This window comes from Bubalus kerabau, chromosome 19 (genome assembly GCF_029407905.1).
Source record: "Bubalus kerabau isolate K-KA32 ecotype Philippines breed swamp buffalo chromosome 19, PCC_UOA_SB_1v2, whole genome shotgun sequence".
Lineage (NCBI taxonomy): Eukaryota > Metazoa > Chordata > Mammalia > Artiodactyla > Bovidae > Bubalus > Bubalus kerabau.
In genome coordinates, this window is record NC_073642.1 from 23804259 (window position 1) to 23830489 (window position 26231).

Consider the following 26231-nt stretch of genomic DNA (forward strand, 5'->3'; position numbering starts at 1 on the left):
AGAAAGAAACTCAGAAGGGAAACTACAGCCTAGGGAAAGTATCTCTGTTTAGACTAGTACAACAGAAAAAGGGTCATTATCTTTAGTATAAAAACAGTTTGTACAAATTGAAAAGGAAAATATGAAAAGCCCAATAGATAAACGGCAAAACTCACAAATAAAAAAACAGAATAAGTAAGCAACTTAAAGAAAAGATCGTTCAGCCTTGTTGGAAATTCAAAAGCAAAATAATGGGGCACCATTCTTGGCCTGCTAAATTAGCGAACACTAAATACAATTATGATACCCTGTGCTGGCAAGGTGTTCCTGGCAGTGTTGTGACTGTGCAGCCCCTTGGAGAAGCAGTTTGGAACTACTGGTCATAAGTGAGAGAAACATTTATACCCACCGGCCTAGTGGTATCACTTTTGGGAAACTATCTTACAAAAATAATTGAGAGAATGAAAAAAAAAAAAGGTCTTCTATACAAAGATGCTAATCCTAGAGTTATCTGTCATCACGAAACACTGGAAGCAGTTCAGGGAGCCCCGGGAGAAGGATGGAGAAGGTTTCCACTCAGAGCCTCCAACTGTTGGGACACAAGTAGTCTCACTGTCCTTCGGTGAAAAAGCTCCTCTCTCCAAGTCTTAAGCTTTCTAATATTTCCCCACTTATTATGAAAAAGCACATATGCTTGTACGTTTAGTAAGTATAGTTTAGGAAAAATATTTTTTAAAACCATAGAGTCACATCATCCAGAGATAAGCACTAACCACGTGAATTTTTTTTACTTTTTTCTATCTGTACATATGCATCCATTACACAGATATTTAAAAAAACTGAATGATACTGTATTGGGTTGGCCAAAAGGTTCGTTTGTGTTTTCCCGTAACATCGTATAGAAAATCGGAATGAACTTTTTGGCCAACCCAACACATCCACTTTTATCGCTACTTTTGATATTAATATGACAATATTTCCATGTAATTATCTTTTATTACATTATCTGAATTGCTGTACAATATTACCCTGAAGGGTATACTGGAGTTTATTTAAATAATTTCTATAGCTGGACATTTAGGCTGGTGTATTATAAATGATGCCACGAGGAAAACTCTTGTAGCTAATTTTCTGCACGCAGTTACAATTATTTCCTTAGAATAGATTCCTATAAATAAAACCCATGGATCAAAGAATATTCAAACTATAAATATTTCTAAATAGATTCCAAATTCTAATGTCTTTACTCATTAGGATCATTTTCTGTAGTTTTTAAATGTGTGGCAGTAATTTAATAATCAAAATCATCATATTATGATAGAAAGTGAAAAATTATTGTTTTATTTCATTTTTTGGGGAGGGGGGCCCTGGCCATTGAAGACCCTATGGCAGACATTACCTATTTGCTTATTCAAAATCCATTTCTTCTTTTCCTTTAGCTTAAGAGAATCTTGATTTGTCTAGAACAGTAATTTCCTAGATGGTAGAGAATAAGAACTGATCTAAGCTGATCATGGTAATTCATTTCTCTGCCTCTTTTTTTCTCCCTGAAAGTGGGTATGGGAGGGTGGTCCAGGGACCCAAGACTGATATTGGGTTCTCAAAAGAAATCTGCCACAGGAGTTTACAGGGACGCTGTTGTGGTACCACCCTCCTGCCTCCTTCCTCTTGCTATAAATGCAGATGTGATGGACAGAGCTTGAGAAGCCATTTTATCATCACAAGGAAAAAGGATAAGCAAAGAAACGAAACACACAGAGTCCTACACCCAAAATCATGGAGCACTGTACTGACGCCAACCGCTTGCCTCAGGACGTCTTTTCCGTATGAAAAGAATAAGCACCATGATCTTTGCTACTTGTAGCCACCAAACAGTCTAACTAAAACCTATCAGAAGAATGATCAATATCCTCCACTGAAAGAAAAGTGAGCCTTTTAAATCAGAAAGGTAGGAGATCAGGAAATGTTCTTACAAGGACACTGAGTTAATGAAGGAAGCGTTAAGAATGCAAATTTGAATTAGAGATAACTGAAAAGCAAATGCCACTTAGGGGGCTCAGGGTTTAGCTGGACCAACTACCCAGCGCTAGCAACTCCATCCTGGATCACTGCCCTTTGTGGCAGAATGTGTTTGTTCCAGGCAGCTGACAGTAACCCTCAAACCATTCTGGGCTTCCTGTAAGAACTCTTACTGGAGGAGACCGGGTGACCCAGGGAGACAGGCACTCCTTTTTAATGACAGGACATTTTCTCCTGCCTGGGAAAAAATTAGAAGTGACCTTGCCCAGCACTTTGAGGTTTCCAGCCCTATCACTCTGGATATGAGACACTTGGCAGGGGAGGTATCGCTCCCAGCACCTGCCTTCTCCCACCAGGAGCTTCTTCATGGGGAAAAGGCATGCAATCCCCACCAGTCTCTTCTGACAGAAGTTCTGGTTAATTATTCTTTTAACAAAGAATAATGGATCAATCACAGCACGAGCAACTCCAACCTGATTACTCCCCTTCGTGGCAGGATGAGACGGAGCCAAAAGTATCAAGGTCAGATGCCAGGAACTGTCTAAACTTGGATGACTGGCTCATTCTTACACTTGGTTCTCCTTCCTCTGATCTCTTCAGAAGGCTTTCTAGTTGTCAGAACAGGCAAGTCCCTTTTCAACACTCTCCAGCAGGCTGAGGCATTACACCCTTTCCAGTGGGTGAACAGCGTTCCAGCTCACCCTTGGGAGTACACAGCTCCTGTTATTTTGGAAAGCCTGTACAGAGAGTGGAAAGTGTCCCTGTAATACTTTCTGGATTTTGGTATGAAGTGGTCCTTATAACAGGAGCCATGAAGATCAAGGTATCTATTTTCCTTCTGGAGGAGTAAAAAAAGAAGTACGTATGAAGTGTTCTTAAATGCTAACGTCCACTGTGGAGTTCCTTTTTCCAGGCTAGTTAGAGTGTTTGATTACCAGTTCCCCTTTCAGGCCTGTGGGTGGCTGCTCCGTGAAGTTGGGAATATTCAGCCACAGCTGTCCCCTCAGCAACATGCCTCGGGAACCCGTTGGGCCCAAGTTCCTCTGTGCTCACTAATTGCCACTTGTCGAGACTGCCAGCCTCACTTCACGGTAATTTATCAGTGTGTGGTTAATCGTTCCCTTCAGTGAGAAAGGGGAGAAGTTGATTTTCAACATTCTGAACAAAGGAGGCATCTCAGGGCTTATTTGATAAGTCTTTGTGACAATGGCAGGTCACAGTCACAGAGCGGGACTCCAACGCCACTGGAGGAGACCGGGTGACTCGGGGTGACAGGGCACTCCTCTTTAATGACAGGATGTTTTCTTCCATCTGGGAAAAATTAGAAGTGGCCATGCCTGGATGCAGGCACAGCCCAAGGTCTCTTTAGTTCTCAGAGGCACAAAGAATGGAACTTTAACCACTTCTCATTTCTCTTCTGAGTTCTCCCATCTTTCAATTCTTTTCTTTGAAACGTTCCCCCTTTGTCCTTCCTAGCTACTCTGAGTCCTCCAAAGATTGAAGAAGTTATTCTAGGCAGCTGAGGGTAACCCTCAAAGCTTCCGTGGAGAACTCCAGCCCTGGGTGGGATCAGGGGCTGGTGAGCCAAGGAGGAGGGCCCAGACAGGACTCCATCTCTGACAGAAGCCACCCTATCTGCCCCTCCCCAGCAGCGTGAGGTTTCCAGCCCTCTCAGCCTGTATATGGGTCACTCGGCAGGGTAGGCGTTGCTCCGCCACCCCACTTCTCTCCACCAAGCACTTTTTCAGAGGGAAAAGGCATGCAATCCCTACCAGCCACTTCTGACAGACGTTCTAGTTAATGATTCTTTCAACAAATCACCATCAGACTTGCTTCCACTTTACAGAAATTTTCTCAGATCCTCACAGCACCTGTTCCTCTGCCTCATTTCAGAAAATGGCATCACATCGTCCATCCATCACCACCCCACAGACTCTGCCTCCCACATCCTCTCACCAAGTTCTGCCACTTTAGCTCCTCAATATTTCTTAAATCCCTCCAGCTCTTATGCAAGCCCTCCTCATCTCTGATCTGGATGAAAACAAGCTAATCTGTCTTGAAGTCAGAAAAAAAAATCTACTTAAAGTACAAATCTGATCATTTTCTTTCTTGGCTTAAAGTCTTTCACAGGCTGTGAGATAAAGTCCAGAGACTCTGGCATGGCACAGAAGGCCCTTTCAAGAGCTGGCCTCTAATCAGCCTTGCCCACCCCCGAAACCCGGGTGCCCTATCAACAGTGAACTATTTGCAGCTTCCCTTACACAGCGTCAGGATTTCGCTCATGTTCCTTCTGCTATCTGGAGGATGGAGGGAAAGGGAAATGCTCCCCGTGGCATAATCTGAACATCTCATTGCCTGGTGTGCACAGCAGAGGTGGCCTGGAGTTGGGAACTACACTGAGCCCTGGGGACACGGTTGAGGGCCAAGTTGCATGGGAGGGATTGGGAAGAAACCAAGCTGAAGGGTTAGTGACAGAGAGATTTGGGAAATGGCTACAACAGTGGGTCCAAGTGGAGCCAGAGGCTGGAGATATTCACCTTCCCCATGAATGCCTGCAATGGATGGACTGAAAGTCCATGTTCTCCCTCAAAATCGTAGGTGGAAATCCTAAATGCCAGTATGATGATTAGGAGGCGGGGCCTTTGAGAGGTGACTGGGGCACAGGATGGAGTCTCCATGAATGGGAAGAGTGCCCTTAAAAATGAGACCTCAGAGAGCGGAACTGACCTCCTTCCAATGAGAAGCTGACAGTCTGCAACCCGGAAGAGGGCCTTCACCCCACCCTGACCATGCTGGCACCTTGATCTCAGACCCCAGCCTCTAAGACTGTGAGAGGCTGCTGTTTAAACACTCATCAATAGTATTTTGTTATAACAGACTGAGCAGACTAAGACCATGCTTTTCTGAAGCCTCCACCCTTCAACAAAGAGAATCCTGAGAACTAGGGACAGGAAAGATGCTCTATGGACACCCAGTCATTCTCTTCCCCAGGCACTTGCTCAGAAGGTTATGGACACACTGGCCTTGGTACCAGGGATAGAACTGTGGCCTTGACAATACCTCCTCCTTCCATGGCCACTCTGACTTCTGGCCCTGCCGAGTGTCAACTGCCAACAACAGGGACCTACCCTGAGGCCTAGATTCTGTCAAGTGACCAGGAAGTGACCAGGAAGCCCCCTGGGGAAAGCTGACTGCACCAGGCCCTTCCTCCAGAGCACATAGCAATTTATCCTCAGAAAACAGACATGGACTGTGAACCATCAGGTCTCCCGGCCCCGCCACCCTTAGACTGACTTAATGCCTTCCATACCACACAGCACCACCTCCAAACAACCAACCAGCTTCTCTGCAAATGAAATGAAGCAAGGTCTACACACCACAGGATTCTTGATCCTCCCACAAACCCTATCAGCCCAAGCAGCAGGCCTTCCAGAACTCTGCCGTGCTGCCTGTTAGAACACAGGCATCACGCAGGCCCCTGGGATGGGATGCGTCTCCTCAGGGCCATGGTCCAGAGACTGAGGGACCAGAGATGGAGATGACACCTCCCACGTTTACACCCCACGAGCTACCCTTCGGGTTTCTGCTTCCTGCCCCATGAAGCTGAGCCCTGGAGATCTGGAGACTTTAGTACCCAGGAGAGAACGCGTCTATGAGGGGCTGGAATAAGAGAATGCGCAGAGTGCTACTAGGCCATCTGGGGTTTGGGCTCCGAGGGGCAGCGTCCTCAGTAGCTGGGATGCAGAGCAACACAGTCTGTGGTGTACCCTTCATCAGGGGGCTTGTTTGTGGCTGGGTGCAGGTGCTGGGTTTGGGGGCCTCCTTAGAATGTGCAGGTGTGTATATGTGGTGTTTACACACACATACACATGCACACACCGGACAAATGAAAGGTGCATTTAGCAAGTCCTTTCACAGTGGCTTCCTGACTCATCTCAGTCCTGCTCTGTGAAAGTCCCGCTCAGTGTGCACAGGGAACCCAAGCGGCCCAGTCTGCACTAAAAGCTCCGTGAGTTCCCCAGGCATCTGGGGCTCTAAGGTGCACGGGGACAGGACACCCGCTCTGCATCCTCGGGGCCCAGCTCCGTGTCGGCACAGCAGGAGCTCACTGAACACCTGCCCAGCAGCCAGTCAGATGGTCAAGGCAATGGATGAGAAACAAGTTCTGGAGCCGAGCTGCCCAAAGCCAGCCTGGCTCTAGCCCTTCTCAGATTTTCAACTCTCTCTTGGATTTTCTGGATACTCTGATATTCTTCCAGTAAATTCTTGTGTCACACAAACTAAGCAGTCTTGCTTTTTGTTTTGTTTTGTTCCTTTTTGGCCATATTGCAGCATGTGGAATCTTGGTTCCCTGGTCAGGGATAGAACCCGTGTCCCTTGAAGTGGAAGCGTGGAGTCCTAACGACTGGACCACCAGGGAAGTCCCTAGGCAGTCTTGCTTTTAACCAGTACATTCTCAACACCTACACAGGGCTCTCCACCATCCTACAGGAAAACCTGTTCTCCTAAAACAAGCTGCTGGCCCTTCAGTCGGCTAGGGGAGGCCTCTTAGAGTGGTCAGTTTGTTCCCTCAGTCCTCACTGTTCTGTTTGTGGTCAGCCTGCTCGGCTCCTCAACACCTTTCTAACCATCCATAGTCAGTGCCCCAGACCCCTTGGGCCGTCAAAGCAAAGCTATGAACCCTTTCCCTAGAAAAAACAGCAACACACACACAGAACGTTGGGTGACATTTGAAGGGTTGTGGGGACTTCAGGTTAAGAGCTTGTGGCATTGTGACATATAAGAAATGCACATATTGGTCTTCTTCCACGGGCTCCTGGGCAGTGAGAGCATCTTTTGTCATATTTGGTTTCTTGTCCTCAGTTTTGAGTTCAGAGCCATAGGGGAGAAATGGGTGTCTTGTGATTTAGAACAACACCCTTTCCATCAAAACTGGGTTTATGTTAATGAGGTGACTTCTGGAAAGGACCTAAGGATGGGGGCTGTTTGCCAGGGGAACCAATCATGAATGGAGGTGGAGGTGGTGGGAGACTTCTAGTCCCTCTGGGGAGGGGAGAGGGTTGGAGGCTGAACCAACCACCAAAGGTGGATGATGTAATCAATCATGACAAGTTAATAAAGCTTCCATAAAACTCCAAAAGGATGGTGTTTGGAGAGCTTCCGGGTGGGTGAACACGGAGAGATATGGGAAGAGGGGCACATTTCAGAGAGGGTGTGGAAGCTCCGTCTTTCCTCTGCACCTTGCCCTGAACATCTCTTTCAACCAGCTGTTCCTGACATACACCCTTTTAAAAACTGGTAACCTGAGCAACTGAGCGATTGAACTGAACCTAGTAAGCAAAACGCTTCTCTGAGTTCTATAAGCAGCTCTGGTGCTGGTGCTGGTTTAGTCGCTAATCCGTGACTGACTCTTGCGACCCATGGACTGTAGCCCGCCAGGCTCCTCTGTCCATTGGATTCTCCAGGCAAGAATACTGGAGTGGGTTGCCATTTCCTTCTCCAGGAGATTTTACCCACCCAGGAATCGAACCTGAGTCTCCCACATTGCAGGCAGATTCTTTACTGACTGAGCTATGCTGCTGCTGCTGCTAAATCACTTCAGTCGTGTCCGACTCTGTGCGACCCCATAGATGGCAGCCCACCAGGCTCCCCTGTCCCTGGGATTCTCCAGGCAAGAACACTGGAGTGGGTTGCCATTTCCTTCTCCAATGCATGAAAGTGAAAAGTGAAAGTGAAGTTGCTCAGTCATGTCCGACTCTTCGCGACCCCATGGACTGCAGCCCACCAGGCTCCTCCGTCCATGGGATTTTCCAGGCAAGAGCACTGGAGTGGGGTACCATTGCCTTCTCTGGACTGAGCTATGAGGGAATCCCTATAAGCAGCTCTAGCAAGTTAATTAAACCTTAGGAAGGGGTCATTGGAAGCCCTGATCTATAGCCAGTCAGTCAGAAACACAGGTGACAGTTGGGAATCTGAAGTCGGGGGATCTTGTAGGACTGAGTACTAAACCTGTGGGAGCAGACACTACTTCCAGGTAAACAGTGTCAAATTGAGGTGCATTGCAGGACAGCCCACAGGAGGCTGAGAACTGTTTGGTGCTGTAGGAAACACCCCCACCACCTGCATGCATGTTGGAAATTGGGAGCAGAAACCTTTCAAAACTCTTACTGAGCATCACCTTGCTCCCTTTCTCTGAGGGCTCCAACCATAGAGTCACTGACATTGCTGGCTGTCAGACAAACCCTGGGTGCAGGGAGCTGGGGTGGTGGGGGGTTGTGGACACTAGGCAAAGCTAGTCCTGAGGCTGGGATGCAGCATTTTTAGAGACGTTTTCCCTCTCCAAACTACATCTCCATTTTTAAGGAACCTGGTGATTTGTAAAAGGTCATCTGGTCTGGCAGCCCTGCAGTGCCACAAGGGGAGAGGCTGAAGGCCAGGGGAACCTGCTCACCAGCGGCAGTGCTGGATCCCCTGACAGGCAACTACACATGGGACAGCGGCACTCATGGTGCTGTGGGGAGGACCACCTGGTTACCTTTGTCAGCTGCTGCTCCGAGGAAAACCCCAAACCAAACACCGTGTTGGCTCTGCTGTCCGCCCACTGCCCGAACTTCTGTGACGTTTTGGTGAAAGTCATATTGGGCGTGATTGTGCTGTTGATGATCACCTGCAGAGAAATAGACCAAAGAGTTGATGCTGAAACATTGAAGTAGACACCCAAGGGAGTCCTTAAAAACACCCTCTGTTGGCAAAGCTCGTATGTAAAGCCTACCTCCCCCACTGTTACATGTGGTCCTGAGTTCTTCCTCTTCTGGCTCATCCCACACTGAGTCATACACACACCACCATGATAAGGGGCAATTTTAGAGACTTAAAAACAGGCAGTTGGCCTAAAATAAGATTTCACAAGTTATCAGTGGGAGAGAGTCTTTCCTAAGGAGAGAATAGTTTCCAGAACTGCTATTTATTATCCCAAAGCTGTTGTGCATCCGATTGTCCTGAATGGCTAGCCGTGTCACAAATCCTCTGAAGAACCCAGCTGCTCACCTTTCTAAGTGCCTGGAGCCCCGGGGCCCACCTCATATCATTTAAAATCTTCATGAGCAGTGGGGGCTTGCTGCTTTCCCACAGGAAAGTAAAGGTACACTCCGGTTGGGATAATTGGTGGAGAGTTGATTGACAGATTAATTAGGCAGGTGTGAGCTGGGTGCATGGAGACGGTAAGGACAGTGCAGGGGACTGGGGCTAGCTGTTGCCGCTGCCCTTTGGCTTTAAAGGATGAGGAGGTGTGGGAATTTCCTGGTGGTCCGGTGGTGAAGACTCCATGCTTCCACTGTAGGGGGCGTGGGTTCATCCCTGGTCAGGGAACCAATATCCCACATGCCTCACAGTGCATTCCCCAAATTAAAAATAAATTAATTAATAAAATAAAGGATGAGGGAGTGCAGAGGCTGTGGGACGTGGAAGGAGACAGTCATGGAGCACAGGCTGTGTTAACAAGAGAGGTGACCTTCTGCTGAGGGCCACACCAGCACATGGGGAGCCCCCCAGGAGAGGAAGCCCACAGGACAAATGCCCTCAACTCTGCCATTCTGATTTCCCACCACCCACCAGAGCCAACCAGAAGCCAGTGGCCCCACAAGCCCTCCAATGTCATCAACAGGGCAGCCCCCCGGGGACCAGAGCGGAGTGAAGAAGAGTAGAGGATGAATGCAGAGGTGATCACTCATTCCACAAGCACTCACGGAACATTCACCGTGTGCCTGGGATTCTGCTGGCCAAAGGCACAAACAGGAAGGAGTCAGGAGTCCTGGCCTTGGGACTTCCCTGGCGGTCCAGTGGCTAAGGCCCCGCACTTGCACTGCAGGCAATCAGGGTTCAGTCCCTGGTCAGGGAAACAAGATTCCACCTGCCTTGCAGTGTGGCCAAAAAAGAAAAAAAAAAAAAAAAAAAAAAGATTAAAGCACAACCTTTAATGTGGACTCCTGACCCCTATGCCTACTCCTTTCTTTTTCTGTGAATTCTCTCTGAAACTTTCATGGAGGAAAAAAAGAGACTCCTTGGTAAATTCCTGCAGAGCCCTGAAATCAACTTTTCAGAAAATGCACAGAACACATGCCATTAAGAGGTACTTGGAAGAGCAAAAAAGCTAAGTGCCTCCAGTCTCCCATCTGGCTCCAGACTTCAGAGGAGGCTGCTTGTCGCAAAATGTGAGGCAGGTCCCCTGGATTCCTTTTCAAGGCACGTTTTCCTCAATCCAAAGAGAGAGAAGCCGGAAGGACTTAGAAATTTTCCACAAGAGGCTGGGAGTGACTTATAGCAATTAAAAGACCTGGTGCCTGCTTCCAGAAAAGGTATGAATAGACTATTTTAAAAAACATTTTTAAAAAATATGTTGGCCACGGTGCATGGCATGTGGGATCTTAGTTCCCTGACCAGGAATCGAACCCGTGCCCCCTACATTAGAAATGTAGAGTCTTAACCACTGGACCACCAGGGAATTCCTATCAATAGATGCTTTTATTATTTTTTATTTTAAAAAAGTCAGGAAAGAAAAGAAACCAACATTCACTGAAATCCTACTATGTGCTGAGAACCTTTCCTGTGTTTGCTCCCTTAATAGAAAGTGGTCTATATTGATTCAAAAGAGGAAACTATAATGTGAAAGCTGGACTATAAAGAAGGCTGAGCACCCAAGAATTGATGCTTTTGAATTGTGGTGCTGGAGAGGACTCTTGAGAGTCCTTTGGACTGCAAGGAGATCAAACAAGTCAGAGTTGAAAATCAACTCTGAATATTCATTGGAAGGACTGATGCTGAAGTGGAGGCTCCAATACTTTGGTCACCTGATGTGAAGAGTGAACTCATTGGAAAAGACCCCGATGCTGGGAAATATTGAGGGCAAGAGGAAAAGGGGGTGACAGAGGATGAGACGGTTGGATGGCACCATTGACTCAATGGACATAAGCTTGAGTAAACTCTGGGAGATAGTGTAAGACAGGGGAGCCTGGCATGCCGTGGTCCATGGGGTTGCAAAGAGTCGGACACGACTTAGTGACTGAACAACAACAACAACAATCATAATAATGGGTGGAGAAGGGGACCCTGACTGTGTTCTTGAAAGCAATTTCCATTCCTAGAAGAAAACACCAAACAAGTCAGGGTTTCAGGGCTTGTATCTTCTGAACACTGGTGATCATGCAGAACACAGCAGGTGCTGCTAAATATTTCTAGACTGGATGACCTCTATGGTCTCTTCCAATACAGGCTTCTGTGATCCTATAAATAACTGAGAACCAAGGGCAGGAGAGCCATCCAGAGCCCCTGGGAGAAACACCTGCTCCAGGCAGATCCTGTCCACAGGCGCAGGCAATTTCTCATAAGGATGGCAATGATTAACGCTGTCTGCAAAGAGTGCCAACAGCACAATGAAATCAAGCGCTGCGATGGCTCAATTAACAAATGCTCTGGGAATGGAGTTCCTCTATAATGGAGTTGGCGGTTCTGGGCAGAAGTTCGCCATCACTGACACAGCTGTTGGTTGCGGCTGCGGGTGATATGACAGCTTGTATCAGGGCTCCGGGAAGCTGGGAGGTGGGAGGTAGCCTCACATGGCTCCCCTCTGTCTATGCTCAGGGCTGACCTGGGGTGATGTGCTGAGGCTTCCATCCTGGCTCCGTCTTGGTGGTGACCCTCCTCTTGTCCTCTGGACATGGCACACCTCCTGCAGGCCTGACCCCATCCGCCACCACATCTATGGCGTCACCCACTCTAGCTTGGTGCTGGGACCCCACAGGTAAGCCAGGCCTGCTCCTCCAAGAGCACAGTCTCCTGGCAGCCCTCCCTCCCAGAAATGGATCCACAGAGCCCCCAGGCAGCGCTGGAGCTATGTATTCCCACCAACATATGCCTTGAGGGGCAACTGTGACTGAGGTGTGAAATACTCTCCCTGGAAGAAGCAAGCACCTCAGTGTTTCAGGAAGGAGGAGACACAGGTCTGAGCATAGGTTTCTCCTATGATAAGCAGCACCCACAGCTCTCAGGGGAAGGAGGGGGCCTCCTGGCAGCCTTCCCCAAGGAGAGCACGGCGAGTGCTGGGAGAGGGCAGAGGGGCCGCTGTGCCCGCTGCGAACGACAGCTGTGACAGCTGCTGCCGCACCTCCTCCTTCACGGGGAGCCCTGCTCTGCAGGGTGCCCATGGTGGGCTCCGCGGCTGTGGCCTTTGCTCACCACAACCTTCGAGTCCTGTTCACACCGGCAGCCTGTCCCTGAAGCAAATGCGCTCCTTCATCTGGGAGGGGCGGAGCAGGCTTCCCCTCCAGCCCGCAGCAGCAGAGGGACAGCTGGCCCAGCAGCATCAAGCACAAGACCTGATATGGCCAGGCCAGGAGAGAGAGGCAGGACAGGAGGCCCAAGGTCAGAGCTGCAGCTCGTGGGCCAAGACACAGCCCCCAAGGCTCAAAGCACCTGACCATCTGTCATGGCAGTTCAGATAACACTTGGAAGCAAAGGCCTAAAACAAAGTGGAGTTGTCCCAACATGGTGGGACTCAGAGCTGGGGAGCTGGAAGCAAGGGTGGGATGCAGAGGAGCAGTGGACAAGAGTGGCACGACCCTGGCTCAGGTCGGCATACTGTGCCCTGCTCCAGTCCCTGGGAAGAAAGGAAGGCGATCCATCTGGATCACTGGGGCAGGGTGGAGGCTGGGGCTGTGGAGCTAAGGAATTCAGCCACGGGTTGGGAGGAGGAAGGTGCATAAGACTGGGTGGTGGCCATCGCCATGCTGGGGTCCTTCTCCATGTCTCACCTGATGTGTGGAGCAGCTGGAGGTGCAGGAGCTGACCTAGAACTGGCCGAGCAGCTCCAGGAAAGGTCCGGCAGGGCCGAGGCGGCCTGTCTGGTATCCTGTGTTCCAGCTCTCAGGACAGGACACTTATCCCCTACCCTCAGCCCCAAGTGCCATTCACAGTCACTGAACAACTAAGGCCAGCCCCTCCCACTACCTGGGCCTTCTGCTCCATCACAGGACACTCCCTTTTGCGGAACAAGGCCCAGTCACAGTGTATGTGCCCTGCTGCTTAGGCAGAAGCTCTAGGTGGGCCCCTGGAACTCCGGCTGGTTGGGCATCATATGAGGGGTGGCTGGAGATCCTTGGACTCCAGTGCTGGATTCCAGGGGCACCCCCACAGCCTGAGTTCCCCATTCTCACTTTCTTTTTGGCTGCACTGGGTCTTAGCTGTGGCACTTGGGATCTTTGATCTTCATTGGGGCACATAAAGAAGGGATCTTCGTTAGTTCCATGACCAGGGATTGAACTCAGGAGTGCTGAGTGCAGCATCTTAGCCAATGGACCATGAGGGAAGTGCCCCCTTTCCCACTTTTTAAGTGACTCCTAACTTGATGGAGGCCCCACACTGAGCCTGAACTAACTCTGTTCTGTAGTGGGGGCCCTCCACCCATCCGACTGCTCAGAGTTGGCTCCTCTGGCTCCGACCCCACCACTGTCAGAGCCTCAGGAGCTGCAGAGCTGTGCACTGCAGTGGCTGACACGCTGACACATTACTCAGAGCCCATAATAGGACTAAAACACTTTCTCTAGGAAAGTCATTTGATCTGTATTTAAGCCCACTCTATCCTTGGATAACTCAGCTGACAAAAGTGCAAACCCATCTCAAGGGATGGAGGATGAACTGACAGGATCTACAGATAAAAGAAAGCAAGACAGCTTGACTCACCACCCTGAGCAGAACATCCTGGCAAGAGTCTAGGAGATTCCAGTCCAAAAGCACAGAGAAGGAAAGCAGTAACACAACGGCATTATCACCATGTTTCCCGGAGGAAGGAAAAAAAATAAAAGCATCTTCCAGATACTCAATCCTCGGACACAAGGTGCCTACCTACTATGCGCCAGGCACTTGCACACTCCCTCAGTGCTCACCAGATCCCTGCCACACCTGATCACCCAGCTTGCAGCGGGAAGTGTGCCCTAACTCAGAGAGCTGGGAGCTGGTATCTGAGGACCTGGGCACAGGCAGCAGTCTGTCAAGCCTCAACAGCAGGGTAAACACAGCCAGTCACTGCCTGTCTTTGACTTGAGCCATAACACAGGAGTAAGGGCTGTGGCAACCTGAAGGGAGAGGACTGCGAGGCCAAGCTCCTCTATCTGCAACCTCAGCGGTGCTGAGGGTACAAAGGAGGCCTTTAGAGAACTTCAGGTGAAGGGAGAATTTGCATGAAGACGGGAGCCTCATCAAAAGATCCAGGGCACCACGAGCTCTCAGACTGTTCCTGGGGGATCCTTAATGGAGGCTTCCTGCTCCATGGTCGTGGGGGTCATGGAGGGAGGAGCCCACAGCCAGGCCCCATTCTGCAACCAGCCTGCACCCAAAACTCCCCTGCTTCCAACTGCCTAGGAGCACTGACCAGACACACTGCAGGCAAGAGGAGGCCAGTCAGAAGGCTACTGCAACAGTCTGAGCAAGACTGTACCAGGACAAGAGTTATGGCCTTGAAATCTAGAACGAGGCATAAACGTGAGACTGGCTTTCATTTGATCAACTAAAAGGGAACTGACCCTGTGCTTTTCCATTTGCTTTTTTTTTAAAAATATTTTCTGGCAACAAATGACTGGGAAATGAAAATGGAGAGGTGGTTTAGAGGACAAATAAGGGTATTCAGCTTCAGATACACTGAATTTCTGGTGACAGCAGATAATCCATGTGAAAATGTCCATCAGGATGAACACAGATTAAAGACACAGAAGAAACTATGAAGCATCGAGTCTAGCTCTTTTCTTTTGTAAACTTGGTGATATGTCTATTGATAACCCTTCTTTATTCTGCTCCCATAATAATATGGCAAAATACTGAGGAAGGGATTTCCCTGGGGGCCCAGTGGCTAAGACTCTGAGCTCCCAACATAAGAGACTTGGGCTCAATCACTGGTTAGGGAACTAGAACCTAAATGCAGCAACTAAGACCTGGTGCAGTGAAATAAAGAAATAAGTATCTTTTAAAATATTGAGGAAGACAGCAGAATAATGAAAACACCAGGAAAAAAATATTTCAAGAAATACTCTAAAACCACTTAATAAAATTCAACTCCCATAGCTAATAACACCAAAACCAAACAAGATCTTATACCTAAGGCTGGCAAGGATGCAATAAACTGGCATTCTCATACAGGCTGGAGGACAGAACTCTTTGGAAAGCCACTTGGCAATATTCATCAAGAGCCATAAAGTGTTAATATCTTGGCCTATAATATTACTTCCAGGAATCTGTTCTAAGGAATTATCCAAAAGAAAGCAATAGGCATGGGACTTCCGTGGTGGTCCAGTGGCTAAGACTCCATGCTCCCAATACAGGGGGCCCAGGTTTGATCCCTGGTCAGGGAACTAGATCCCATGGCTGCAATGAAGAGTTCACATGCAGAAACTAAGACCCGGAGCAGCCAAATTCTTTATTTATTTAAAAAAGCAATAAGCACAATGAACAAACAAGGGTTATCTGTTTCATGAAGATGCTCATTATCTATAATAGTGAAAAAACTGAAAGCCACTTCAGTATCTAACTATAATGGGAGAGATTAAGGACATTATAGGTCCTTGGTAGAATTATCAAAATGGAATTAAAATGCTACTTATGAAGACAATGTGCTAACAGGGAAATCTATTCTTTTAAATGTCATACAGAATGAAGTAAGTCAGAAAGAGAAAAACAAATATCGTATATTAATGCATATATGTGGAATCTAGAAAAATGGTACAGATGAACTTATTTGCAGGGCAGAAATAGAGACACAGGTAGAAAAATGTATGGACACCAAGAGGGAAAAAGCGGGGTGGCATGAATTGGGAGATTGGGATTGACAGACATATATTACTATGTATAAAATACAGAACCTGCTGTACAGCACAGGGGGAAAAAAAGAAGGTATAATCTGTTTGCAAGACATATTACTGGAGAAGGGAATGGCTACCCACTCCAGTATTCTTGCCTGGAGAATTTCACGGGCAGAGGAGCCCGGCGGCTACAGTCCACGGGGTTGCAAAGAGTTGGATACGTTTGTAGGACATACAGTAAGTGAACCTTAAAAATATATCATATTGCTTTTGATGAAAAATAAGTGACTGGGAAGGTTCAAATGAGCCGGTGAAATGGTACCTTGGCTCCATCCACACTGATGATCCGATAGCTGTTTCTTGTGACATCGTAGAAGTAGGAGACGGTGACAGCCTGCTTGCTTGCAGGCACCCAGTTCTTCTTGGTGTTGGGGTCGATCTGGAAGACATGCGCTCGGGTAGTGAAGATGGGCTGTTCTCTGCAAGAGGAGAGACGGGCCCGTGAGTTGATGGAACATGGCTTCATGTATAATTTATGATTTCTAAGCCACCTAAGATTTTAATCATTTATGGGGAAAGATACATATGCATGAGAACAATGAAAACAAGAAAAGGGAAGAGAGGAGGAAAAAACCAGATACCTGAGGAGTGGTTACTGAAACCCAACACCCTGAGGCTGAGGGGCAATTGGCTTAATGAGCAATTTGCTTAAAAGGCAACTCCTGGTGCCCTGTTTTTACATCCTGGTCAAGGGTCCTGTTCTTTTTCTGATATCCTCTTGGCAGTTTTTAGGGCTTTGCAACAAATGTATTGGCAGGTAGGGATTCTGCAACAGTTTTAAGATTTTGCAAACCATTTGTGACTTCATACTATATTTCTATGGGCTTCCCAGGTGGCTCAGTGGTAAAGAATCCATCTGCCAAGCAGGAGATGCAGGTTCAATCCCTGGAGGGGCAAATGGCAGCCCACTCCAGTATTCTTGCCTGGGAAATCCCATGGACAGAGGAGCCTGTCCATGTAATTGTGTCCCCTACAGTTATGGGGACATGACTTACCAACTAAGCAACAACTGTATTTCTACTAAATACTACTGATATTTGCAGCATTTTATGAATGATGCATTCATTCATAATTGACTGGGCCTTAAAGTTTTATGTTTCCAACTTACAAATCTTTGGGTTTTATGCAGTATTCATCAAATCTCTTTTGCTATTCTTGTCTCTGCATTGTTGCTTTTTCACTCAGACGCCTGTAAACTCTTAATGTGATTATTAACCAAATTAGCATGGTGTCTATGTTTCTATTAAGTGAGGAATTAATTAGATCTTGACAATAGCATTAATAAGGCAGATGAATAAAAATTATAATGGATTTCACATTTTAATTTAATGTGTCTGCTTCACAAAGTAGCACAAAATAAATCACAGACTCATTACAAAATATAATTTCTTAAAATATAATTATTTTTGAAGAAAGGTAATTCAGGTTAACTGGCTGGAAAATCCTTTCCAAATAAGACAAAATGGGGGTGGGGGGAAGCCACCACACCAGGATGTAAAAATAATCCTCTCATTCATAAAATGCTATTGATGTAGTAAGCACTTATGAGAGACAAAAAATTAAATTAAAATTAGAAAAATTAATTTTTTTAATCCTCACAATTCAAAGAGACAACATAAAAGAATGGGACACCCAAGCGGAAACAGAAGATAAAATCAAAAGGAAAAAGTGAATTTTAAGTGCTCTGGTCTCTGAAAGGAGTGGTTTTAGGTAAAGTCATCTCTGAACCCATCCTGACTAAACAAGGCTCATTATTGGAAAGGAAACCCTTTCTTAAGAGAGAAACTGTATCCTAGAAAAGCAATTTACTAGGCATTTGCACCCCACGCAAGAGATACTGAGTAACACCACGAACCCAGCATTAGCCATCAACTGTGACTGTAGATAATGCAGAAACTTCCTCATGACTGTTTCTCTGAATGAATAAAAGCCAAGGGCACGCTCTTCCTGCTACTTCAATGCAGCTGTTTCTAGAGTTCAGCTTTCCAGAAGGGACAGAGCTCAGCACTCATAGCCCCCTGAAACGTTCCCCTGTAGGTCCCAGGAGCAGTTTAAGAGCCTCCGGGGTGTGGATCATAAGGACGCTTGTCATCCTGCCACAGTGACCAGGTTCACCCACCCACTCAGTCCCAAACTGACAGGCTTCTGGCCACAGGATGACAGCTGTGGAAACAAAGGAATATTCTCACTGTAGTGTTCTGCATCTGTTGTTGAGAGGGGGACCAGCCGTTGGGGAGCATGTGTGTGCCCGTGAATACCAGCCTGCCTAATCAATCCACACGGGAAAGCCTTGCATCTGTACACTCGGTGCCACGTTTTGCTAACCATACAAGTACAACACCAGAAAGGAAAACACTTGCTCACCTGGAGTTCTGTATGTTTAAGAGGAGGGAGTGACTGAAAGGGCAGGAATACAGAAAATCTTTTTAAAAGGATCGAATTATGCAAGGTATACAAATACCAAATCGTTGTTGTCTACTGAAACTAACAATGTTACATGTCAATTATACCTCAATTTAAAAAAGAGAATTAAGCTAAAATCTCTGCTTCCTTTGCACAGAGCACTAACAAGCTGGGCAGGGACCCACGGTCAGGCAGGAGCCCTCCCAGGGGAGGGGGTCAGGCTTTCCCTTGTGTCCTCCACACTGGGGAAGATGGATTGGGTCTGGGTTTAGCACCCTTAGACTAGTGTTTCCTAAATCTCTGATAGGAATTAGCTGCGGCACTCAGTAAAAATACAAGTTCCTGGGCCCTAGCTTAGCCCCATGGGAACCTGGCTGTGCAGGGAAGGGGCCTTCATAGTTCTATCTTTTAAATTAATTAATTTTTGGTTGTGGGTCTTTGTCGCTGCACTTGGGCTTTCTTGAGTTGCAGCGAGCGGGGGCTACTCTCCAGTTTCCATGCATGGGCTTCTCACTGTGGTGGTTTCTCTTGTTGTGGAGCACAGGCTCTAGAGTCAGGGATCAGTGGTTGTGGCAGAGCATGGGCTTAGTTGCCCCATGGCATGTGGCATCTTTCTGGACCAGGGATTGAACACACATTCCCTGCATTGGAAGGAGGATTCTTAACTGCTGGATAACCAGGGAAGTCCCAGCTCTATTTTTTAACAAGAGCTCCAGGTGATTTTTATCCTTAGGAAGCTCGAATTAAACATTATCAGATGATCTAGAAACAATGGAAGAAGTCGCCACTGCAGCCAGAACCTCTCCTCCAGAATGACAAAAGCAACTCCGAAACACCCTCCCACAGCTTGAAGAGGACAACAGAGGGGCCAAGAACAGGATCTTTGGCTGCAAAGGATGGGGGAGGGGGATGGAGAGGCAGAGGTGCTCTGGTCAGGACAGAAGGCAGCCTCTGGTGGTCCAGCTGTGACCTTCTGAGAGTGACTGAACAACAACAACACACAACCAGAGATGCAGGGATGTTGGGAGAGCACAGTGGGTGGGCTCAGCTGGCCACACCCTAGGTGGCTGCAGCCCTGGTCTCCATGGTCAGGCCTCTGCCGGGGAAGCGGCTGTTCCGGCTCAGAGGGAGCACGGTGACCCAGGAAAGGAGCTGCAGGGAGACCCACTGACCCTATTCTGAGGGTGGGCCCCACAGGAGTTGCCACGGCTCTTCAAAGACCTGCGATCTCGGGCCTGGGGACCTGGGCTAGACAGGGCCAGTGTGGCACAGCTTTGAGCCCAGGAAACTACCCACAGTACTGGGATTTCTACATGAATAACCAAGTCCTTGGCTTCTGGGGGAGTTCTGTTTCATTTTTCTAAAATTAAAAAAACTAGTGGCATTTAGGGACTTCCCTGGTGGTCCAGTGGCTAAGACTCTGCGCTGCCAGTGCAGGGGACCCAGGTTCCATCCCTGGTCAGGGAGGTAGATCCCGCATACCTCAACTAAGACCCGGCACAGACAAATAAATAAATAAATTATAGTTACATTTTTTAAAAGTACAAGAAAAAAAATCTAATGGTATTTAAAGAAAAAGAAGAAAAAGACAGGCTGGAAAGGAAAGTCAGTTAATACTTAGCTGGTATATGTTGTATATGTTCTCATTCAACCTTCTGGACAGAGCTGTGAATGGGTAGCATTCTCTATCTAGAAAGAAGGTAGGGACTTCCCTGGAGGTTGAGTGGCTAAGACTCTGTGTTCCTACTGCAGGCGACCTGGGTTTTATCCCTGGTCACTGAACTAGATCCCACAGGCCAAAACTAAGACCCAGTAAAGTCAAATAAATACTTAAAAGAAAAAAAAAGAAATTGAGAGTTGCAGGATGATTTCAGGCAACATGGACAGCAAACCTTTACCTCTTCATGGGCAAAATCAGAGCGCAAACCTCACCACAAAATCCAGAAAAGCAGACCCCAACTCTGAAAGAGCACCGTGCCCTACCGGAGAAAGTAAGAGCTGGAACTAGGACACAGAAGTCAGTTCCTGTAAGTGTGCAAATCAGTATAAATAGAAAAACCCAAAAGAAACACAACTGTCCATGCCAGGAGGCCACCTTTCCTTCCCAGCAGGGAAATGCCGAAGAGTGTATATCAGAGAACAGAAACTACCTTCATACCCAATTTTATTCTCCTTTCTTTGGTGTTTGATGCTTAGGGAGTATATTTGAAATATACTCCCATTCCTTCTTCAGTGCTTTAAATAGAAAGCAGATGTTTCCGGATGGCAAACTGTTCCTTTAGGCAGACAATATAACCTACTGTTCCCTTGCACAGTCTTTTTAGAGCTGAATAAACACCAATTGCTGCTCATTGAACACATTTGGGAACCTGACAGTAATTGTCCCCAAGAATAATTAGACACTGTGAAACATATGTATGTTTGGAATATGAAAACCGCTCAGTAGAAAGGCCACTCCTGCAATGAACGATTTCTGGCTCCATGCGAAATGATTCTGCAAAGAACTGGCATGACTACTTTTTGCAGGAAAAAAAAGTAAGTAAAGTGATATTTTATTATAATCTCTCACTTGCAACGCTCACTAGGCTTTTCCTGATATGAACTTGTAAAACCTCATGATTCTTATTATTCTGACTTCTGTCTGATGTGAATGAAAACAAACCATTCAGTCATTATCTTACAGCCCTTTAAACATGTTCCAAAGCCTCCTAGGATGCCCTCATTAGTTTATCTTCCTTGGGTCTTAGATCCTTGTGCACAGCATTCACACAGCTCCAAGGGAAGCGTTCAGCCCAAACCTCAATGGGTGTGGCGCTGTCCACCCAGCTTTGAGGACCCTCCCTGGCTCTGTGCCCCACAGGACCAGCTCCAGATGCATCAGAGTGATCCACGGGTGCTGAGCACCTGGCCATGCCCCCTCACCAGACAGGCTCTGTGCTTTTCTGCTAACACCTCCAAACCAAAGCACCTGCATTTTCGCAGGACCATGCACGTGCCCTTCACTGGGGCTAAAGCATCCTCCCCTTTGACTGGCCTTCCACTAGTACTAGGAGTCCTACTATAGCATATTAAAAAAAATTCTTTTTTAACTTAAAAAAATATTTATTTACTTTTGGTTGTGCTGGGTCTTCAATGCTGTGCTGGCTTTCTCTAGTTGGGGCGGCAGGGGCTACTCTTTGTGACAGCGTGCAGGCTTCTCACTGAGGTGACTTTTCTTGTTGGGGCTCGGTAGTTGTGGTGCACGGGCTTCAGTTGTTCAGCAGCATGTGGGATCTTACAGGACCAGGGATCTGAATCTGTTTCCCCTGCCTTGGCAGGCAGATTCTTAACCACTGGATAACCAGGGAAGTCCCTACCACAGCATTGTGAGACATCTAACTCGTGCTGTGAAGATACAGGCCCTGCACTGAGCACCTGGCATGTGGGAACAGAAGCTGGCTTACCAAGCTCTCCGCCCTCGATCTACATCTAGGCCAACAGGCCCTTGCTGGCAGGGTCAAGGCCCCAAGCCTAGGAAAAAGATCTGGTGGAAAAAGGAAATAATGGACAAAAGGTTTTAGCACATTCTTTCATAAAAAGAACCTACTAAACTGATGAGTATCTTGTAATTCTACTTTCATACAAAATCCCCAAAATAAAGTTATCATTATTTGCAGATAACAGGATCACACATCTGGAACACCCAAAAAAATCAACTGAAAAAGTAACTATGAATAATAAAATCCAGTAAGGTGACTAAGTAAAAAATTACCAAAGAAAAATAAAATCAACAGCCTTCCCAGATAGACATTATAATAGATTTTAAAAGATCCCATTTAGGACTTCCCTGGTGGTCCAGTAGTTAAGAATTCACCTTCCAATGCAGGGAGTGCAGGTTCCATCCCTGGTCAGGGAACTAGGATCCCACATGCTGAACGGTATAGCCAAAAAATAAAAATAAATAAAAGATACCATTTACAGTAGCAGTAAAAAAGATCCAATTTCTAGGAATCTATTTAAGAAGCCAGATCTGTTCTGAAAGAATAAAGATAACTTCTCAGGCAAACAAAAGAAAACCTTAATAAGTAAGACATCATGTTCTTACAAGGGAAGGTCAATATGAAGATGTCAATTACCCCTAAATTATATATACATCTTAAAAATGCCAGTATCAACAGAATTATTTTTAGAACTAGACAGAGTTATTCATGTGGAAGACTTAATATGAGAGGATAGCCAAGAAAATTCTGAAGATGAAGAGCAAGGAGGAGGTTTAGCCATAATTTAGCCAGATATTGAAATATATTATTATATGGTTCCAGCAAATGAAATAAGAGGTATGAGCAAATAACAGACAGACTAATGGAACAGAACAGAATCTAGAAACAGAAGTCCAGGGAATTAAGTATACAATGCAGGCAGTACTACCCATCAGTGGGGACCCGGAAATCATTCCCTAAACCCTCTTAGAACAACAGAGCGGCACCTCCCTGGAGAAAACTTGCACCTGGCCGACCTTAGCCAGAATCCGTCTCCTTGCCTGGTCTCAGCCCTTTCAAGTGGGTCACAGCAGACCCATTCTGTTAAAGGGATTTCCACCTGCCCCCAAACTGTCCAGATTAACAAATCTGATAAATGAGAGCTATCACATAAGTCACATGTGTCACAAACTCCCTACTCCACTGACCGGGGATCCCCCTTTTGGGTCACATTTACATCAGGGAACAGAATGAGGCAAGCATCCTGATGAACGCTGACAGGCTTCTTTGACGATGCTAGCTCTATGGGAGAGGGTCTGACAGTTTCTCAGGAGCTCTCAGCCCACGTCCTCCTGCGGGTCTCCTGTGATGTGGGTCTGACAGAGCTCGGGGGCTGGTTCACAGGCTGAGGGCTGCCCCGGAGGGCCCACAGGTCTATTACCATGTGCTCTGGGAAAGGCTCTGCACTGTCCGAAAGGGGTGCTGGGCCCAGAGCACTGGGAGAGGATCCCAGTCATGGGGAGGGGAGAGGCAGAATCTCAGAAAAACAAATCTATGATGGAAGGCGAATATCTGCATAGGGGTGGGTGGGTGGCGCTTCTCTGAAGGATGCTGGGTAGGTAAACATATGATGGGAGGAGGAGACCAGGACAGGGTCAAGGGAGAAAATAAAACAAAACTCACCAGCAACACTGCAATACCAGGACTTCCCTGGTATTCCAGCGGTTAAGACTCCACCCTCCCCAGGAATAGAGACGCAGACTTAGAGGATGGTCTTTCGGACACAGTGGGGAAAGGATAGGGTGAGACGAACTGAGAGAGTAGCGCTGACGTGCACACACCGCCATGTGTAGACAGGCAGCTAGTGGGAGGCTGCTGCACAGCACAGGGAGCCCAGCTCAGCGTTCATGACGATCTCAAGGGGTAGGATGGGGCAGGGGTGGGAGGGAGGCCTAAGGGGAAGGGGATACATTTATACATAGGGCTGATTCACGGTGTTATACAGCAGAAACTAACACTACATTGTAATTATCCTCCAGTGTTTTTTTTTTAAAAAGACCCAATTCTCAAGATATTTTTTATTTAAAATGTCAACTATCACAACACATTGTACAATAAATAAAGACCTTAGAATCACACACTCATACACGCACACACACAAAAGACTCTGCCCTCCCAATGCAGGGGGCCCAGTTCAATCCCTGGTTGGGGAACTAGACCCCATATGCCACAGCTAAGACCCAGCAAAGTCAAACAAATAAATACTTAAAACAAAAAAACCAGAAACACTGCAATCCCATCTTGTGTTCAAATGGCACCCTGCTACTCCTGCATAGAAACCCCTCTCCCTCCTCCAAACCCCACCTCTAACCCAGCCCAGAATCCAGGAAATCATCGGGGTTTAGCATGTGAGGGGGAAATGACTCTGCAGATGTGACAGGTGTGCTCAGAGACTGGCAAGCGCCACTCAGGGATACAGGAAGGGCAGGGAAGAGACGAGGCCTTGAGGGTGGGCTGAAGCCAGGGGAACACTGAATGACCCTCTAAGGAAATCGGTTTTTCTCTTAGGGGCCACTGTCTCCAACTGTGCTCCGTGGCCAATTTATGTCAAAGCTATTTTCTCTTCCAAATACATTCCAAGAAATATATATGTAGGAAAAATGTTAAATGCACTTGGATAGTTGTTCTCACAATTATGGGATATCACCGTTTAGAGATTGTGTTCTCTACCCAAGGAAGGCTTCAGAGAAATCACCAACGCCTGTCTTTTGAGCCTCATACACGTGTGTGACCTGCACTTACAAAGCAGCCACTGCACCAACAGGCACCTTCTATGCATGATATTTCATCTGTGGAAGGCATCTTATTTTTAGGATTTCAACATACATTTGTGATGTATTCTATATGCAGCATATTGAACAGTTACACTAAAGAACTCACTCCTCTGGAATCTATGGTGAAAGATGGGAGTTTTAAACCTCAAAGCAGAGTTTTATGATTCACGTGCTGTGAACCCCAAAAGCCAAGAATTAGAAAACATCCAAGGGATGATTTCTAAAAAGCCAGGTGTCGAGCTGCCAAGCCATAATGATTAATGATTCCTGGGACAGCTAATTCAAGAGAGTGCAAAACACTGCCCAAGAAGCAGTCGGCGTTGTTCCTGGTGCTGTAACATGTCTGTGCCTGGAGGTTTTCCTGTTACACTAGATAAAAACAAAATACAGAAGACTTCATGCCATGTCTGTTTTGAAGACATGACTCATCAACATCATTCCTAATACTAAGCAGATATTATTTTCTTACAGGACTGAACAAATAATGTTCTCGATTTTAAGTGTTGAGGGCTTTTGTACTCATCTATAGTAAACATAAAGTGGGGAGAATGGGGAGTGACTGATAATAATAAGTTCTGGGTTTCTTGGAGGAGGAAAAAATGTTCTAGAGTGAGATGGTTTTGATGATTGTACAAACAATGAATTGTATATTTTATATAAGTAAATTGTATGGTGTATGAGTTATAGCTCAGTAAAGCTGTTTTTGTTTGTTTGTTAGTAAGATCAAGTGTGGAAAAGGATAAGAGAGAAAAAAGAACCACGTTTTCTGGCTTGGGCAGTTGAGAGGAAATATGAGTCCTAAACAGTGGACCTTGTTTATGAACCATCTAGAAGAGATGTTAGAAGGCAACTGGGACCCCTACTTGGAGTGACTGCAAGGTTAGGAGACTAGACTGGGAAACTCACTGCAACAGCTGAATAAAAATCAGGGGTGGAGGACTTCCCTGGTGGTCCAGTGGCTAAGACACCATGCTCCCAACGCAGGGGGCCCTGGGTTTGATCCCTGGTCGGGGAACTAGATCCCACATGCCACAACTAAAGATCCTGCATGCCACAAGGAAGACTGAAGATCCTGCATGTGTCACAACTAAAGACCTGGAGCAGCCAAATATATACATAAATTAAAAAAAAATAATCACAGGTAAATGAAACCACTCAGGGAGAGTCCCCAGGGAGAGAGGAGAAAATGGACCACCCAGCTGAGAGGCACCCAGGACAGGGGCAGGAAGAGAAGCCATCCTCAGAGATGAAGGACCAGGGCAGGAAAACAGCAGGGGAGCAGGGAAAAGCATTGGAGCAGGGTCCTTCAGGCTGACTAAGCTTTGCAAAAATCCACTTGGTTCCATATCATCCTGAAAGCCCACCACATAACAGTCCAACCTTTATCAGGAAAGGAAAACAGAGTGATGGACATCTGAAATATATACTGAAATGACTTGACAGTGCCCATTTTGTGTCAAGAACATAACAGGGTTTGGTTTTTTTTTTAACAGTATGTTTTTAATTGGAGTATAATTGCTGTACAATTGGTTTCTGCTGTACAACAATGTGAATCAGCTCTATGTATACATATGACCCTTCCCTCTTGGACCCATTCCCACTCACCATCCCCATCCCACCTCTAGGTCCTCACAGAG

At 46.8% G+C, this 26231-nt stretch overlaps 1 protein-coding gene and 1 non-coding gene across 2 annotated transcripts in view; both read right to left on the reverse strand.

Moving 5' to 3' along the window:
• The window catches only part of HOMER2 (homer scaffold protein 2), a 91452-nt gene that overhangs the window by 21284 nt on the left and 43937 nt on the right, over window positions 1–26231 (reverse strand). The window contains exons 2-3 of the mRNA XM_055555534.1: window positions 16162–16318; window positions 8534–8665 (exon numbers count right to left, since the gene is read on the reverse strand). Coding sequence (XP_055411509.1) covers window positions 8534–8665; window positions 16162–16318 — 289 coding nt within the window. The remainder of the gene's footprint in view (window positions 1–8533; window positions 8666–16161; window positions 16319–26231) is intronic.
• Window positions 10426–10498, reverse strand: TRNAR-UCU (transfer RNA arginine (anticodon UCU)). Its single transcript has one exon. It is a non-coding gene; the product is annotated as a tRNA-Arg (tRNA).